Here is a 19,509-nt window from a genome sequence, read left to right on the forward strand (position 1 = left end):
TCAAGTAGTGCCTGGCATAGCAGCTATGCCAGCTATATATAGTCAATAAGAGACAAACAAATAAATAAAAAAATATATATACTCTAGAGCTGTAGGTTTAAGTACTCAGTATTTTATATTATTCATCTTTATACAAATTATGCATTGTTTAATCAAACTTATACCGAAAACATGGAGCATTATCATGACACATAAAACGAGCAAGGGATTTCCCCAAAACTTCTGTCTCACTATAAGGTTTTCACAGAACATCACACTTTTATAGTAATATCAAATTTCACCCGCAAAAAACCCGAATTCTAGAGAATCCGTTAATCTGCGTAATTATACTCTCAAAATGTAGACATGCACAGAGATGTTTGCCTTTTAATGTGATTTATACTCCTTTTTACAAGCAAATCAAGTCACAGCCGTGATCGTGGAAGTCTTGCATGCCGACAATAGCGCCGAGAATTTTGTCAAACCTACACTAATTTCCGTATAACAGAGGCCTACTCATGCATATTGCCCTTTATTCAACTCTGGGCACTGATTTGCTATTTTGAGAGTATCAAGAATGCTGCCAACTTACTGAAACAAGCCAAATCGAGGGTGTATGTTGCCATGTACAGTAGCTGACATGTATTATGGAGGATCTAGGAGGAAGAGATCGGGTAAGACTGATTTTTGAAATCTGTTTCCCTTATATTGGTATATTGGTGGGTAAAAGGAATCCTAAAGATTGTGTACTATCTCCCTTTCCACTTCTACCGTTAGACTACAATAGGCAGTAGGTATTGATCACCGAAATTCGGAGGCTCCAGAAGTGTGCTGCTTTTATTTACAATCAGTTATTGCGGGCAAGCCGGTCAGTGCTTGCGTGTAGGCCCTTATACTAGAAAAACGTCAACTCATCAATTGACATTGACGTACTTATTCTTCACGAAACTAGAACAAAAACTTTGAAAATGCGGATGGTGAATATTCATGTTAATACAGTATATGATTTGAATACATTGTAGGCCTTGTATTTTATGCCACTGCTACAGTGCGTAATGAGTTTGATTCCTCGTTTGCTTTGCTCGATCACTCCGAATATCCATAAGAAGATGTGAAGTTCACCCAGAAAGCAATTTCAGGTGAACTTCCCTATTAGACCATGGATGCAAAAATAATGAGAGAAAAATCAACTCATATTTGGGAAAAAGCCATCGAAGAATAATATCTTTTGTTTTCAATAAGGATTTCTTTTTAAGTTTTCATGTTTCATAATCTTTGTAAAAATACCAACGAACTATCGTTTTTTTTTCGTTGATTGCAGTGAATCTATCGTATGAATAGTGTACGTATATGTAGATTAAATGTTAAAATGTTAAAATTGTGGGTTTTTTGTTAACAGTTATCCCTGCAGTATTTTTGCATTTTTACAGCCCATCGCAATTTAGCAGTTCATTTTGTTTGTGAGTACCAGCTGCCAGTAATAATTACTGGGTTTTTACAGTTTTATTTTTAACAGTGTGCTCGCATGTGAAAAATAAAATAATTAAAGTTCTTATATCTTTTTATTCTTTGATTGATTTTAAACAAGACCTCGGCAATATTTTCAATCATTTTTTTTTTGCTATTTTTACATTTAACTTTTGTCAGGGTAAACTTCCCCTTTAAATGGCAAAAACTATTTTTTCACAATCCGTAATTCCTTATAAATTGTAATGTTTACCCTTAAAAAGCGGTTGATCGTTGTTATCGTGGTATGAATTATAATTAAAAAAAAATCAGATTTGAAAACATCCTTTCAGATCCCCCCACCCCTATTTGCAGACTTCCAGAGTTCCCAACGAGAAACGGCATCTTGCAAGATTACATTTTGACATTTTCCCCTATTTCAGACAGGAAATTTGAGCCAGTTCTGATATTGACTGGATGATCGATGAAAAGAAATATATTTCGTTTTAGATATGGACTCTCATTTTTGGTTTGGCATTCCTCCTTCCTGCGATTGAGTATACTTAAGGTATGTGTCTGTCTTTGCCTGATTTACTGCCTTTCTCTCTCTCTCTCACCCTCTTTCTGCCTTTCTCTCTCTCTCTCACCCTCTTTCTGCCTTTCTCTCTTTTTCTCACCCTCTTTCTGCCTCTCTCTCTCTCCTTCCCTTGTTCTCCGTCCTCATTATGCTCTCATTTATCCCGCTATTCCCCCCCCCCATTTTCTCTTCGCCTTCCTCACCCTCTTTCTTTCACTCTAATAACAGCATTATTATTAATGCTATAATTAAAAAATGCATAATTTTTTTTTTTTTTTTGTATTTTGTAACTTTTGTTTTTACGAACTTGCTGAAAAACAGCCTTGTCGGCTGACAACAAGTTTTTTAACCCTATTGAAATAAACAACAAATCCTCCCTTCCTCGTCTTCTCCCACTCATTCCCTTATCATATATCCCTTCTGTCTTTCACTCTGCTATTACCACTAATAGTCAAGATTCCACAAAATAAAATCTTCTCGATAATCTTGAAGACTCTTTCTTATCAGCTTTTCCAAGTCCGAGTTCTTGTTACATAAAAAATGACAAATTCATCATTTTTAATAATATCCATTAACACTAATCTGTTATTCACTCTTCGTGGATAAGGAGTATACCTGTATAATTTGTGTAAATCCTGTGGTTATAATGATGCTTGGCTCCAAATGGTAATCGGCAATCATAATTTACCTTGGTTACCATAGTAACGGTTTAGTTTTTTTTATACATCGACCAATAACACAAATTTCTACTTGGTTTTTAATGATTGGCGCATTCAGGTGCGGTAGATGTACATAAGAACAACTCTGTCAGCGATGTCCTCTTTATAGATGAATAACCAAGGGAATTAGTGAGCTGAATCCTCATTTGTATTCAACCAACTGCCGGGGCGTAATCAAGCAATCAAATTTCCTCATCTGTCCTAAAATCAGGTTTTTAACTATAAGTAGTGCTTCTGATATGTCTTCTTGTTGCTGTGTGGCGGAAAGTGAACCGTCGGACGATAGGGCAGAGCCTTACAAACTCGGGCCTCAACCGAATATACAAATGTGAGTACTAAATGCATTTTTTTTTTGTCAGTAAAATATTACAATTTGAAGGAAATAATCTTTCTCCCCTTTAGTAAAGATCCTAGATAAATATATTGTATGTGCGTTAGCAGTTTGTTATTCAATATAGGCATAATACCAATGCTTTCACTTTAATTCGAAGGTAAACTTGCTTTCAATGCTAAAAGTTTGCATACTCAAGCAGATACCCCAAATAACCACACCCCACATCAGGGAAAGATAAGTCAACGTTTTGCCTCCAAATCGTGATAAAACTAAATAGAAATAATTACTAGAATATTTCCCCTAATTATTCCATGGTATTATTAGTAAACGTGGTAAACATGGGAAAAATACAATGAAAAAGGTTTTTATATTTGTGGTTTAAGTTAAAGTAGAGTTTGGAATATGGGCGGGGTTTTTTTAATAGACAGAACAGATCAGTCACTGGCATTAGGAGGGATGGGGGACAATGGACCCTCAAATATTCCCCGACAGCCATATAAAAAGAGATAAAAAGAGACGAAAAAGGGACAAAAAAGATGAAATATGTTATATGCTTTTGAATACTCCGTAAATATCTACCACATAATCAGACTTTCCATTCGGCAGGCATGTGATTTTTTACCTCCCCCTATTCGCCATGATGAGCCGCCCTCCCCCTTTTTTTGGGGGGGAGAGGCGGGGGGCTCATTACCCCCCCCCCCCCACTGCTATCCATGATGGTTTTTTTTTTTATCTCAGAAAATATTTAAACTGTCAAACAACGTAGAAACAGTCTTCCGATGGGATATACTGATCACTCTGTGAAAATTAGTACAAAAGTGGTTGGCAACGTTGGAATTTTGCCGATTTCCTTTAATGAAAACATTGACTCATGATAGCAGCAGACGTAAGGTCCTGTCAATTCACGTTACTATATTACTCATCCCGAGTTGACGAACTCTACTACCTCATTCCCATTCACTTAACGTGTACCAGGCTCCAATAAATTCGTGTACAGTCAGTTCGGTCTTTATTCAGCAAAAGGCACTATAGACTTAAATATGAAATATATCCCAAATTAACTCGTGAAAACGCGGTCGAAATTACTGTGTCCGTCTCATATTGTCGTCATAGGAATCCGAGCCGACAATCTTCAAAGGAAAACGAAAGGATTGCCATGGAAACCGTTGTCAAGAGTTACACTCCAGAACCCGAACCCAGTGCTGATTTCGAGACGAGCAAAATCCTGTATCGGAAGGAATTAAAGAGCGGTTTAAGAACGGGAAAAAGATGGCTGAAGACTAGGGTAAGAACAGTATCAATAACCAAATACTAATGCATGATTGTCTGTTTTAAAGAGAGGGCTGGGATTCCGGGGAGGGGGTAGGGGATATATTGGGGTAGACGTGTCAGTGCGTGTACATGTATGTCTCATAAGGAGATTTACTTGGGGGAGACCTTGTATTGGTATTGAGCTTTTGAAAAAATGCAGTTATTGGCAGTCTTTCTATAAATTATGGGATACGACGGAAATATCGAATATTAGCCTGATTATGTAGCTGATCAAAATGGTGCGGATATGCCAAATTTGGGAGATAGAAACAAACATGCACTTGAATATTAAAGGGAAAGGTTTGAAATTTTGATGCGATGAGATATTGATGTTTAAGATCGATTGCTGATGTTGTGTGATAAAGTATCTGGCAGTATACATTATTCGTTTGTTGATTGCAATTTAACTTGCAATATATTCCGGTTTGATTTTATTCCGGTAACAGCCTAATTTATATTTCCGAGTACAGTTGAACTGCAAACTAGTACATATCCGCTTCTGCCGGTCCAGGCTATTAAGCTGTTTTAAGAATAGAGAAATTGATAGAACGTTTATTCTAGATATTGTAAGAGTCGTCTGTATAAATAACCGTATTCGATGGCGATTCTTTCATAGATGTGCAAGCAATGTTCACAATGAATACATATATAACCTAACTAGAACCAAGTTATAAGTCTGTCAATCAGACTAGTATACTGCGAGAGCGCAAGTACTATTGCAAATAACATCAATTTATTAATAAGAACAGTATAGCAGCAGTAGCAGTAGTGATGGTAGTAATAGTAGTAACAGTAGCAGCAGAAGTAGTAGTAGTAGTAGTAGTAGTAGTAGTAGTAGTAGTATTAGTAGTAGTAGTAGTAGTAGTAGTAGTAGTAGTAGTATTAGTAGTAGTAGTAGTGGTAGTAGCAGTAGTAGTAGTAGTAGAAGTAGTATATGTTTATTTATACAAGTACAGAAGGTTCAGTTCAGCAATCAACTACATTTTTATCAATGCCTTGATAAATAGAATAGTAGTAGTAGTAGTAGTAGTAGTAGTAGTTCAGTAATCAACTACATTTTTATCAATGCCTTGATAAATAAAATCGCAACACCACCATGAAAAATCAAGGATTATGGTTATAGTATAAACAGTTCCTGTCTGTAGGTTATATTTAACATAATTATATTCCCTAGAACGCAAAGTATTACAATATCAAAGTGAATCATCTATATACATCGAAAAATACAGACTATGCGTAACTCAAGGATCACTCAGTAGCCCATTTCCTTTCTCAAGAAACCATTAATATGAATTTATTCACATGTCTTCCTATTATTATTGTCATCATAATTACTGATAGCAGCAGCAGCAACAGCAGTAGTAGTAGTAGTAGTAGTAGTAGTAGTAGTAGTAGTAGTAGTAGTAGTAGTAATAGTAGAAGTAGTAGTAGAACTAGTCAGAGTAGTAATAATAATAGTAGTATTAGGAGTAGTAGTAGCAACAGTAGTATTAGTCGTATAATTTGTTGTTGTATGGCTCGTGTAACCATCTGCCACGGACATTTTGTCTTTCTGTTACAACCAAATTAAATCATCCTTATATACTATCATGGCACCCCCATACACACACACACTCACAACCTAGCGCCACCCCTGCTTATGTCTGTTACCTGAATGGAACATGAAAAGGGATGTATCCCTAAGTATATGTTAAGGATTATCATTTCAAATCCAATGCGTCGAACACTGCGATTTTGAAATTAGTATCGAGTTTCTCAATTGACATTGAACAAAATGCGCCGTACTCACTCAGAAGTATGTTTGGATTTGTTCGCAATAAGCGGGTAGTCAGACCTTTGTTCCCTGAAAAACTTTGATATTTTGTTTGTAGTTCACATTTTTATAACCGCATACGTCTTTGGCAAATCGTTGCATTGTTAGAGCCAGACATTACAATGTAAGGGATGACGTAATTGTTATATTTGTAAGCATGAGGGATGAAATTGTACTTAAGGCTTTATGATTGGCCAACAAGGCGGCGCCGGGAATTTTTGAGGGGGCGGGCAAGGCGACATAATGCCAATGGCATTTTTTTTCTAGATTTGATAAAATTGTAGAGTTGAGAAGCACAGACTTAACTCTCACCTTTTTTTTTTTCATTTTCTTCCCCCTTTTTCATTACTTGGAAATCTTGGGGGCGATCATCCCTTGTTTCCCGCAACACCAACCCTGAAGGCATACTAATCGCGGTCGTAAATATAAAGATAAATAAGTAGAATCTTGAGATAACATAATAAATTTGAATGATTATATCATTATACTTGTGAGCATGTTGTGAAGATGAACACGAGTTTCGTCGTCGGTAATGAGCATGTATTCTTGCAGCACCTTTTGATTGTAGAGATATACAGCGTTTATTACAAAACATCATAAGGAGTGCTGATTCTTTAGATACATAATTGCTGATAGAAAAGTTCATAAATTGACTCCGTATAAACATCAAAGTAACAACACGATATGCTAGAACAATATGCATGGACCCTGTCGTACGTGATTGCTCCAGCCGCACATAGTTCTGGTCCATTTCATTTACAAATTTCAAGATTGAGAATTCTCCTGGTGTAAATTCCTAACGTACTGTTCAGAATAATGACGTCATAAATGCAAGCGTAACACAATGGGAACATTGCAAAAAGGGCCGATACAGAAGCCTTACGAGAGCTAGCTGGCGGACAACAAACTAGAACTGGACCACAAATCTAGAACAAGATGCTGCTCCTCCTCCTGCTTCCTCACCAGTCTGTCGCTACTGCTACTGCTACTGATGCTGCTGCTGCTGCTGCTGCTGCTACTGCTGCTGCTGCTGCTGCCGACTTTAAAGTTGGTTGGTGTAAAGGTGGTAATGGTGGATTTTAATTCATTTTTTTCCTCAAGGGATTTTATCAATTCTTCAATTCTTTTATCGTAAACTACCCATTATAACAATCGTCACTATCATCACTCTCCCCGCTACTTCTCCACCCCCACAAACAGTACGCCTTGATTCCCAGCAATGCCTGTGCCAAGGAGGTGGTGAATTTCCTTTTAGAGAAATGGCGGCTCCCGAAACCCAATCTCGTAATCTCGATCGTGGGAGGCACTAGCAACTTTCACATGAATATCCAGCGTCGTGAAGTCTTCCGTACTGGGATCGCCAAAGCCGCCGCTACCACTGGTGAGTATATGCTCTATAATTAGACTCATTATTGTGTGTTCATCAATTTTTTTAATATTACGTGAGCATGTTAAAGGGGTGAATAGTAGGATATTTTGGTTAACACCTGAACTTCCAAGACCGAAAATTCGTCTCACCCCGCCTCAAAAAGATATAAACAGGGGAAGATCTTATACATGTATAGGTTATTTTTAAGTCTTTGAGGGTGAGAGGTGAATGTTTACTCTACACTACCTCAACGGTTCAGCCATGGAGCTACTGACATTAATAGCTCCATCGTTCAGCCAATCGAGGACATATACCTCTTCTGTAGACCCTGTACGCTGATTCTGTTTCCATACGAAAATCGTACGATTATCGTGCATCAATACGAAATGTGTACGATCATAGAACAAATATAAACGAGGCATATAAGGAGATCATACTACTTACAAAGTACGATCAACCAACGGAAAATCTACGATGATTGTAGGCGTCATAAGGACAAGTGTAATCTGTTGGACCACAAGCATGACAATGTGGAGAAACTTTGTATGTTGAGGATGCGTCGGAGCAACGAAAATCGAAAGCCCTACACCTTTAAATCTACTTTCTTGGATGGCATATTGTGAACCATGCTTCACTACCACGACGAAATCAGTCTTTTAAAAATTATATTAAAAAACAAACTTCCACCGTTCTACTTGAGAAAAGAAAGTACTCGTCTGTATCATGAAATGGATTGCATTACATTTTGATGACAATTATTTTTTCCACTTTGCTGTTTAATTAGCCGTAAGGTTTCAATCTTTCCTTTGTAGAAGTCAGTTACTTAATTACCAAATTATTTCTGCCAACTGGATCCTTATATTATAATGGGCTACACTTGCAAAGTATGACTACAAATCAAATGATCATGGAATATGGTCGTCTCAATGTACATACTTGATCATTGTATAATTCTTTATGTCTTTACCCCCACTATACTTTAGGAGCATGGATAATTTCAAGTGGACTCAACTGCGGTATCGTCAAGACAATTGGCGAGGCTGTGAAAGACCACGCAGTAGCTGCTGGTCGAGGTCGTAAAAAGGTCGCTGCTATCGCACTCACATCGCTCCGAGAGATCGATGGCGCACAGTCCCTCATCGACGGCGCGGAGGTAGTAAAGTGCCTCAAGCTTGATTTTGCAAAATAGGGGAGGGTTTAAGGTGTTAAGTTAACACCCTAAGTGTTTATTTGTGTGATGTGAGAAAACCCAAATGTTTGTAGAACCGGTATTCATCTGAATACAAGGCCATCAAGTCCTTTGATTTTACGTCCTCTTGATCGATCTCACTGTCCCTTTCGTTGTTTTAAGATATTTTTTTCGTGCCCCTTTTTAATGATTCCCATTCGTACTGTAATATAGAAATGTGCCCTCAGAAACGGGGCTTTTATAGACCTGTAAAACAGGTATCTTCATTGTCACTACCACTATGGATGTAGTCATTATAACTATTTATATTTAAAAAAAAATTATGTACTACCGTATTTCATTTAATCTGCTATCAATTTCGTTACTCATGACTGTTAGTTTATGCTTTCCTGTTGGTAACTTGGTGACAGAAATTTAAGAAAAAAGTGTTGATGTCAGAGACAGACGCATAAGTAGAAAAGGTTTAATTCATTCTAAACAAATTTAATCATTTTGAAATCAGTTTGTGTCATATATTTATTCGTATTCATTCGGGTAGGGGTTTTCAGCATAATGATTGTTAAAAAAAAACATTTTCCATCATAGAGTCAGTACTCACATTGCGTAGATTCTTCCCTGGAAATTCATTGCAATCATGTGGAAATGAAATGAAGCCATTCTCCTAAGATTATGTTATTTTCATATGATCATACTTTCAGCACGGGCGGCCCGTGATATACGGACAGGGTTCCGAAAGAATTACACAGCAGGCCATGCTCGATCCAAATCATCCATATGCACTCCTAGTAACAGATCCAAAGAGAGATTCATCCACATCAGCATCGTCGTCGTCGTCACAGAATCATAGACAAGGCGCTGACCCGATGACTATACGAGATCAGCAGAGCTCAGAGATCAGGATTAGGAGCTTGATCGAACATGAGATCTCATCACGAAATATTACCCACAGTAGCAGTGAGTTATTATGAGAGTTTAGTTTTCATGTTATTATTTATTCTTAAACTGGAATATATTTATAGAGGTACAGAAGGATCGGCAGTCAACTACTTTTTATCAATTCCTTGATAAAGAAAATCGCAAAACGACGATGAAAAATCAAGGATTATGGCTATAGTATTAACAGTTCCTGCCTATAGTTTATATTTAACCTAATTATATTCCCTAGAACGCAAAGTATTTAGATCAAAGTGAATCATCTATAGACACCGAAAAATAGACTGTGCGTACCTCAAGGATCACTCAGTAGCCCATTTCTGTTCTCTAGTTATCAAGAAACCATTAATATGAATTTATTCACTTCCTATTATTATTATTATTACTATTATTATAATTTTTACTGATAGCAGCAGCAGCATCAGCAGTAGTAGTAGTAGTAGTAGTAGTAGTAGTAGTAGTGGCAGCAGCAGCAGCAGTAGCAGCAGCAGCAGCAGCAGCAGCAGCAGCAGTAGTAGTAGTAGTAGTAGAAGTGGTAAGAAAAGAACTTTGGAATTCAATTGGTGCCTTCTACGGGAGAGGGGGGCTGCTCCATTGCACCTTTCAGAGTTTGTTACTTAGGTAAGTCAGAGTCAATTTTTGAACGAATAAGTCTTTCAAACATGGCGTTTTGCAAGAGAATGATATGATCAATTCCAACTTATGTCCCATAATTGTATATATTTATCATAACTATATATATTTTCCTTTATATTTCACTACAGCCAATGTACCAACAGTATGTTTCCTGGTGAATGGGGGACCACATCAGATACATGCAATCCACAATGCCATAGAAAATAAGACCCCTGTCGTAGTCCTTGCAGGGTCCAAGGGATGTGCTAACGTCATTGCTAAAGCTTACAGGCAGAAGTGAGTCCCAATGATTATTGGAAATCGTTTTATCAATGATAAATGCATCTTGATAATAGACCTTACAATGGAGGTGATAATGACGATTCTATCAACGATGGATGAGATACATGTACTACTGCTAATGATTGTAGCAATATTGAAAGGATAATAAAATTGATGATTGATAATGATAATGCTAATAATAATGATTATTATAATTATAATATATATAATTATAATATGATTATAATTATGATGATATAATAATGGTATTTTGTAATGATTATGAATAATTTTGATGAATATAATGATGGTATTTTATTTCAAGACTGCTCGCAGCAAGAGCTGAATTGTACGAAACTTTTACATATAAAAGAATGATGATGTTCATAATAACAATGATAATAAAGATATTAATGATTAATAGTAATACTAATGATGATAATAATTATAACAATCATCACAATTTTTCTGAAAATCATCATCATCATCAGGGGAGTAGCAGAAGAAGAAAAAAAAGAAGAAGAAAGAATTAAGAAGAAGGAGGAGGAGGAGGAGGATAGAAAATGTGAGGAGAGGATAAGAAGGAAGCAAGAGAAGGTGGAGAATAAAGAGAAGGGTGCGGGTGAAAAATGCGTTGATTTTTATTTTCTTGAGCTTTTCATCACCTTTAAACAGTGACGAGGGATCAAGTTCTCTATACAACATCGTGAGACAAGAGTTCGGTAGCAACGTCCCGCCTAACGAGATGGTCGAACTCCTGAAGAAAGTAAACGAAATCGTCAAGAGGAAACATCTGATTACTATTTTCGATCTCGACACCGTCCCACGGATCGACATCGACGAGGCTTTCCTAAAGGCCCTCCTTAGAGGTACAGCATCATTGACAACGGTTATACATTGACACCAACGAAATCAACTCCAGGGTCTCGTAGCACAAAGGTTAGCGTTTGATCGCTAATTTCAATTCTGATTGGTTCATAGTCAGTCTACTTAGCAAAATGCGCATGCAACGATGATCTTGATTGGTCATTTCATTTAGCGATTAATTGCTAACCTTTGTGTCACAGCGCCCAGACCTATCAAATATTGTACGTTATCTCAAATGGAATGTCATCTGTCGTTTTGGAGTCGTTTCCTTGGTGTGACTGTAGCATAATGTTTTCTATTTTATTATGGTAAAAATAATACATTTTTTTAAGTATCAAAGAAAATAAAATCATCATTCGGAATTCTGGTTGCTAAATAATACAAAAGGCATACAATTTTCTCATTATAAAGCAGTTGGTCAAAGCAGTCAGAAATGAAATTTTTGCAAGCGATTCTCTATGCTAATCTTCGAAGCTATACTGGAATTATTGTATCTTATTGGATGGAACAATTGGACTTGATGCTTAGTTATAATCGTGTAGAAGAATATCGTCACGATTAGTGGAATTGACTACAATGTACAATCGGGCGTGAAAATCAGGAGTAAGATCAATCATTTGTGTTATGGGACCCTGACATTTTCCACCAGGTTCACAAGGATCGGGAAAGAAAGACCAGCTTCATATGGCAGTAGTCTGGAGGAGAGTGACATTGGCACAGAGTCAGCTTCTATCGCAATACAAGTGGAAAGTAAGTCGATATTACTGCTATAACAGAGCTTTCGCAAGTTGGAAAAAATATTCGACTTCACACAGACATTTGAAGAGAACAGTTTGCTATTATTTTTTATTTCCATCCATCGGCTGTAATTAACATTATTGGAGAGTACACTTGCATATAAGCGATACATTATATGATAATTATGCATACTGAGTAGATGGTAAAAAAACAATATTTCAAACATACGGTTAGGATTTTTTAAAAAGGAAAGAAAGAAAGATAGAAAGAAAGAAAAACAAGGGATTGAGGAAATACGTTCAATCAATTTTGTGATGATTCCAAGAGCATTATCCAAACGTAGCAGCAAAAAATCAGATTAAATAAAGTTTGTTTTGTTTGTTTGTTTTATTTTTATTTCTGCGTTCACAATACATTATCATAAATATTTACATTGTTTGTAATATACAAAATAATTCATAATGCATACAATATAAACATAATACATAATTTGAAGGAAAAAATGGTGTGGGCATATACTTCACATTTTGATAATAAAAAAGGAACATTAACAAAATTTAAATGAACGCAGGAGACCGCCATCGTGAGCGGTTAAGCTTGTAATTGATGGCGGCCTCATAAAAAGGGTTCGTGACTATGATTGGTATAATTACTGAACAAGTGGGTGCAATGCAGGTGCAGGTGCGGGTGCAGAAGATAGCTGTAGAATTTATATTTTTTATTTAATTTATAGTTGTAAATGAAGATTAATTTGAAGGTTGGGATGAATAAGATCGAATGATATTTCTTTTAACAGTTGATTTTAAAGAGTATAAAGTGGAACAAGATTTAATATTTTCTGCAAGATTATTCCAAATGTCTGGACCATGATGTCGAATTGATTTAGAGGTAATTAACAGTCTGGGGTTTGTGAGATGAAAGTTTCCAGATGTACGAGTTGGGTAGGTATGGACAGAACTATTGAACTTAAACATATCATCAAAAGACGAAGGGAGTAGGTTATTAATATACTTAAACATAATGATAGCTACTTGAAGAGTATACAAGTCGGCAACTTTTAGTGTTTTCTGTTTGAAAAATAATGGATCAGTGTGAGCCAAGTAATGAGATCCTGTACAAATGCGAACAACTCTCTTTTGTAATTTGAAAATAGAAGTCAGCTTTGTTGAGCCACAATTAGCCCAAACAACGTTACAATAAGTAATATACGGGAGTACTAAGGAATTGTACAATAGGAATAAAGTTTTAAGAGGCAAAATAAATTTTAACTTAGAAATAATTCCAATGCTTCTCGAAATACACATTGTAATATGGTGCAGATGCTCATTCCAAGATAAAGCTTCATCTATGATAACCCCTAAAAATTTAGAGTGAGTTTTCCGTTCTAATGATTTGCCGTCAATCTGTAGGTGAAATTGAGTGTTAGAAATATGAGAGTGATGTTTAAAATATATGTAGTGAGTTTTTTGTGTGTTCAAAGATAATTTGTTAGCTTTGAACCATTGTGATACTTTGTTTATTTCATGATTTAAAATATTGTATAACGAAGTAGGATTTGTATGAGAAAAAAAAATATTTGTGTCGTCGGCGAATAATACAAAAGATAAAATTGATGATGTATTAATAATGTCATTGATATATAGTAAAAATAATAGTGGGCCTAATATGGAGCCTTGAGGGACACCACAACGAACTAAAAGTGAGTCAGAGTCATAACCATTAAATGCGACGTATTGTTTTCGATTTCTTAAGTAATCTTTAAACCAAAGGAGGGATTGACCTCGTACGCCATAATAATTAAGTTTTGAGAGTAGAATGTCGTGATTAAGTGTATCAAATGCCTTACTAAGGTCACAAAATATGCCAATGACATGTTCTTTATTTGCAATGGCGTTTGTAATTTTATCATAGATTTGGATTAAAGCCAAGTTTGTTGAGTAATTTTTCCTAAAGCCATATTGATTAGAATTTAGCAGATTGTGTTTGCTGATGAATTTATAAAGTCTGTTATATACTATTTTTTCTAAGATTTTTGATATAGTTGGGAGAAGAGAAATGGGGCGATAATTATTAATTTCATGAGGATTGTCTTTTTTGAAAATTGGATTTACTTTGGCGATTTTGAATAAGTCAGGAAATACTCCTTGTGATAATGATTTATTAAAAATGTTACTAGCAAGTGGGTGAATTATTTCTTTTAGTGTATGAAATGATTGAACTTAGCAAGTATAAAGCTTGTAGTACTTAGTTACAAATTATTCCGTAAATCTTTCAGCGAAAATTATATTTAAAGTAGCAAAATATAAGAATTCTAAACAAATTTCTTTTATTTGCAAGTTAACCTATATATAACTAAGTTATTATTATTTCGGGTTTAGAATTCCTCTCCGATATTATATTTTTTGGATACAACAATCAAACACTCTTCCCCACGCATTTATCATTTAATTCATTACCAATTATTCTCATTTTCCTCACATCACCCTTCCAACCCCTTTTCTATAGTCGTCAGAACTATTTGAGGCACTCCGCATTGCGTTGGTTAACGACCAGACAGACTTTATACGTCTCTTTCTCGATATCAACGTCAAGCTTGAAGACTATCTCCACGCCGGTGAACTCCGGCGACTTTACAATGAGGTATAACCCCTCCCCTCATGGAGAGACTTATTTTCAGTGATAACTGCTTTTACAAATCCTCGTATCTGATTGGCTGAGAGCAAATTGGATAGTGACAATTAAGGACGAAACTCTTCATGGAACGCACCCTTAACCTACTTGACCTGAATTCCATAACAGAACTGTTGTGGTTTTTAGTAGGACATTTTAACGAAATAATCATAATTTTGGCCTCTCGCCGCTCACCTATTGTTCTTTGGCGCTGAAACACATTTCCCTTGGTGAATGATAAACCTATTGCGATAGCTTAGACTGCAGTTGATTTATTAAATTGAGAAGAGTCATCATCTTTGTAAAGGCAATGTTTTATATAGTCACGATAGTGTTTATAATAAAGGTTATTCAAATAGAGAGAGTTGGTACATAAAAATAAATATCGTAATTATAATTTACCGGAATTAAATATAAAAAAAATATCGACTTTTTCATTCCTTCTTTAAATGCGTATCATAGACACCATGCCTGACTGAATAAAATAATCAGGAAAAACATCCAACGGTGCAAATGGTTGAAGTGAATGGAAACTGATCAGTCAGTCAGGAAAACTCAGCCTCGTATTCGTATAACATACAAAGAACTATTCAACATTATCATGCCCAATTACAAAGAAATCACTCGGCTGAGGCATCAGTGAAGGTTTCATGTCGGTCGTATTTGCTCAAACGTGGGAAAAGTGGAACTTTTTATTTCTTTTTTAAAGATTTTTTATTGCTTTTCTCTCAAATCAAATCCATACTATACTATTCATGATTGCTATGCTTGTTATTTCTATGAATGTTGAAAATCAATACAATACAATTCACAAAGGAATTCTAATCTGTCTTCGATATCAATTAATTGAATTATGCGTGGTGTCAGAGGTACAAAGAAGGTATCAATAAAATGCTGGAGGTTTCCTCTTTCATATTCTGGTAAATTTTAATTGTGATACTTTCGAAAGTCCCTTGCATAATGGTTAGTCGCGTGTATTTGAGTGTCCGAAAGTCCCCACATTCTTTCAGCCAGAACCAGTTATTTAAAAATTATGAATACAATACAACAACAACAAAAAATAATAATATAAATGCCCCACAATCTTATTAATGTTGAATAACATGGAAATATAGCGTAGTCTTTCCTCCAAACCCTGTTATTCCAAAATTATAAATAACAGTTTAAAAGACAGTATCATCTTATTAATGCTGAATAACATAGAAATATAGCGTACTCTTTCCTCAAGACCCACAAATCATTAAAAAATATAGATAATGGTAAAACAAAGACCCCCATCCTATTGATGTTGAATAACATGGAAATATACGCAGTCTTTCCTCTAGATCCAGATATTTCAAATAACAAATTATAAAATACAAAACAAACTATTAAAAAAAGACCCAACAATCTTATTGATGTTAGATAACATGGAAATATAGTGTAGTCTTCTCTCCAGACCCACTTATTTCAAAATGACAAATCATTTCTTAAAAAAGTATCTAAACAAAGTAACAATGGCCCCACTATCTTATTAATGCTGAATAACGTTGTTGTTGTTGTTGTTATCTTGGGTTTTAAGGCGCGTACCATTCAGATATGAATATTTACATGGAGATATGGCGTAGTCTTACCTCCAGACCCAATTATTTCAAAATAACAAATATCATTTTAAAAATGAAGAGGATATAAGACCCAACAATCCTTCAAACTAAGAACCTGTAATAAAATAAAGGTTTAGGGAGTTTTCTTTATTCCAGACCTTGTCATTTTCAAAATTAAGATAAATGAAATCTTCAAAACTAAGATTCAGTCATATTCTTGTGCCTGTTCAACATGAATAAGATGATCGGGGGAGCATTTCATCAACATGTTCAACGTCAATGAGAGTACGGGGTCTTTGTTAATATTGTTAATATTGTTTGTTTTTTATGATTTGCTATTTGAAATAACTGGGTCTGGAGCAAATACTACCCCATATTTAAATGCTGAATATATCACAAATGGTGCTTGGTACACTAAGAATTCAAAGTACCGAAAAACTTGTTAAAACGTTATCCCCTCTTGTTAGAATGATTATCTTTTATATAACATCTCATAGATCGTCGATCAACAACCTTATCGTTTTCGGGGAGTAACCCCCTATTGTTTGCTGATATCTTATTCCTCAGTTTTTTGTTTCATATGCATTTTAATGTTTTGTCTTTGTTTTTGCTTTTTTTTTCATAGAAAAAAAAAGAATGAATATACAAGAAATAATAAAAAACGTAATAAAAAAATAATAATAAATAAAATTGTTACCCTACTTTTTATACAGTGGGTGGCAAAAATAGTAAATCATGACTTATTGCCAAATTAAAACAAAGAATGGAATGGCTATTCAATGCTGATAAAATTGCGGGGTCTTTTTTGTGGTTGTTGTTTTGTTTCTTAATGATTTTTTGTGTAACTGCGTCTAGAGGAAAGACTACGCTATATTTCCATGTTATTCAACATTAATAAGATCGTGGGGTCTTTTTTTTTTTTTTGCTATTTGAAAAATCTGGGTCTGGAGGAAAGATTACGCTATACTTCTGTGTTTATTCAACATTAAGAAGAATTAATTTTGGGATCTTTGTTCGGAAGATTGTTTAAATGTTTTAAATTTATAAAAATGTTTTATATTCATATATTATCGGGTCTGGAGAAAAAAGACTGTGACTTTGCGCTGTATGATGAACGCATTACTATAGGGTTTTAGTTTAGAACAGATTCGCCAAAAATCCCTTCAAATTTATAACATTTGTGGGTAAAGTCATTATTACATTTGTGGGTGATCAAAAATTATTACATTTGTGGGTAAAGTGCATTTTTACATTTGTGTGTGAAATTATTACATTTGTGGGCAAAGTGTTATTACATTTGTGGGTGTTATTACATTTGTGGGTAAAGTGTTATTATATTTGTGGGCGTTTATTACATTTGTGGGTGTAACACCCCCCCCCCCTTGTGATGACACCCCTATATTTTAGCCCTCTATTCGAATGACCTTTTCAGAGATAAGCACTTTACTATTTATAAAACTTTTTATCCGTTATTAATAGGTAAACCTATATAATTATAATAAAGTTGGATCAATAATAATTGTTCGCATATATAAATCACGTTATCTTTTGGAAAAAAATGAATCAGATCAAAATATCTGATGACCTTTTATCATGAACATACACAGGTCCATGAAGATACATTACTCTACAAGTTGCTTTTAAAACACAGAGGTCGGGTAAGTTCGTGTCATTTTCGTTTCTTTTTATATTATTCTTGAGCAAAATGCAGTATTGGACTCTTGGTCTAGAATATTTGCATGTTTCGGCGTTGCAACAATTTCACAGTTGTTTTCTTAATAGATTTATCAAACACGAAAATTTGTACTGGATATTTTGAAAAATCTCTTTGCATGCCTTCGACGAATAGGGGGGGGGGGGGGGTCGGCCCACATGCCATCTAAGATGTAATCTACCAGTAGGGGAAGGCGGGGTAAGTTGAGCATAGGGGCAAGTTGAGCCACCACCCCCAGGCCAATAATGAATGAGTCAGACATTGTGGTGGTGTCATGCATGGATGACCCATTAGTCCAGTAGCGTACCGTGAGCCGGAGGAGACAAAGCATTGGGGGGGGGGCACTGCATTGTTCACAGACAATGCAGTGCCCCCCCCCAATGCTTTGTCTCCTCCGGCTCACGGTACGCTACTGCCCATTACATAACCCTTAATCCCACCACATTGTTTTCAACTTTGAAACAAAAATTACTTTTTTAGCGGGAAAATACAAATTTCAGCCAATAAAGTAAAAAAGGGTGTGAAATAGATCATTGCTTTTTACCAACACATGTCTAAATATAATCAAGCAATAATCTCAATATTGTTAGTCCAGGTATGGATTCTCATTCTTGTCATAGTCTTTTACATGATGGATGCATAAGAAATGTGTGGATGTGAAAATACCGCATTAAGTTCGGACTGGGGTAATTGGTGCCAGTCAACATGGGGCAAGTTGAGGCATGGTAATTCTTATGGTAATGTATAATAAAAACAAATAATAATTAAAAATCCATTGATATGCAGGCAAAAAGGAGCAAATCTACATGACAGTTCTTTTACTTTGATATGTTAGTATTTATATAGAATTAGCAAGTGAAAAGACTTTAAATGAACAATTGACATGCTGGTTCTTCCCGCATACATTTTGTACATATTTTTGTGACTCAACTTACCCCAGAAGGTGACATAACTTACCCCATAGATGGGGCAAGTTGAGCCATTTGACATCGTTTTTTTTTTTAAAGGTCACAATGACTTTCAGTGTGGGGGTAGAAAGTTATATATAGGTGAAAAATATTTCCCAAGAATCAAATTTAAAGGCAAGGTACTTAATACTACAATATTATTAGTCATATCAATTCTAACATGCAAAATGTAAAGTGTCACAACTTACCCCGCCTTCCCCTGTAGTGTATGAACTTTTATCAAAAATTGAAAATGTTATTGATTTTGCACATTAATGCCCATTTTATGAGGTAAATGGGGGACCCGTTTCATAAAGGACTTACAGCTGCTGTAACTTTGTCATTATGGTAACTACCATGGTAACAGGGCTCAGCAGCCAATCAGAATCAAGGTTTCTATGGTAGTTGCCATAATGGCAAAGT

General features: G+C 35.5%; 1 protein-coding gene across 9 annotated transcripts in view; it reads left to right on the forward strand.

Moving 5' to 3' along the window:
• Nucleotides 1–243: 243 nt before the first annotated feature.
• The window catches only part of LOC129264094 (transient receptor potential cation channel subfamily M member 5-like), a 37,918-nt gene continuing 18,652 nt past the window's right edge, over nt 244–19,509 (forward strand). Inside the window, exons 1-12 of one of the 9 annotated variants that reach the window (XM_064102973.1) lie at nt 244–653; nt 1,936–1,993; nt 2,780–3,049; nt 4,169–4,340; nt 7,380–7,560; nt 8,532–8,701; nt 9,436–9,691; nt 10,435–10,582; nt 11,243–11,436; nt 12,084–12,184; nt 14,678–14,812; nt 18,033–18,083. In XM_064102973.1, coding sequence (XP_063959043.1) covers nt 2,961–3,049; nt 4,169–4,340; nt 7,380–7,560; nt 8,532–8,701; nt 9,436–9,691; nt 10,435–10,582; nt 11,243–11,436; nt 12,084–12,184; nt 14,678–14,812; nt 18,033–18,083 — 1,497 coding nt within the window. In that variant the 5' untranslated portion in view covers nt 244–653; nt 1,936–1,993; nt 2,780–2,960. Of the gene's footprint in view, nt 654–1,868; nt 1,994–2,779; nt 3,050–4,168; nt 4,341–7,379; nt 7,561–8,531; nt 8,702–9,435; nt 9,692–10,434; nt 10,583–11,242; nt 11,437–12,083; nt 12,185–14,677; nt 14,813–18,032; nt 18,084–19,509 lie in introns of all 9 variants that reach the window. The other 8 variants (XM_064102972.1, XM_064102976.1, XM_064102975.1 and 5 more) reach the window with 8 other exon arrangements.

The sequence above is a fragment of the Lytechinus pictus genome, chromosome 7, assembly GCF_037042905.1.
Source record: "Lytechinus pictus isolate F3 Inbred chromosome 7, Lp3.0, whole genome shotgun sequence".
Classification (NCBI taxonomy): domain Eukaryota; kingdom Metazoa; phylum Echinodermata; class Echinoidea; order Temnopleuroida; family Toxopneustidae; genus Lytechinus; species Lytechinus pictus.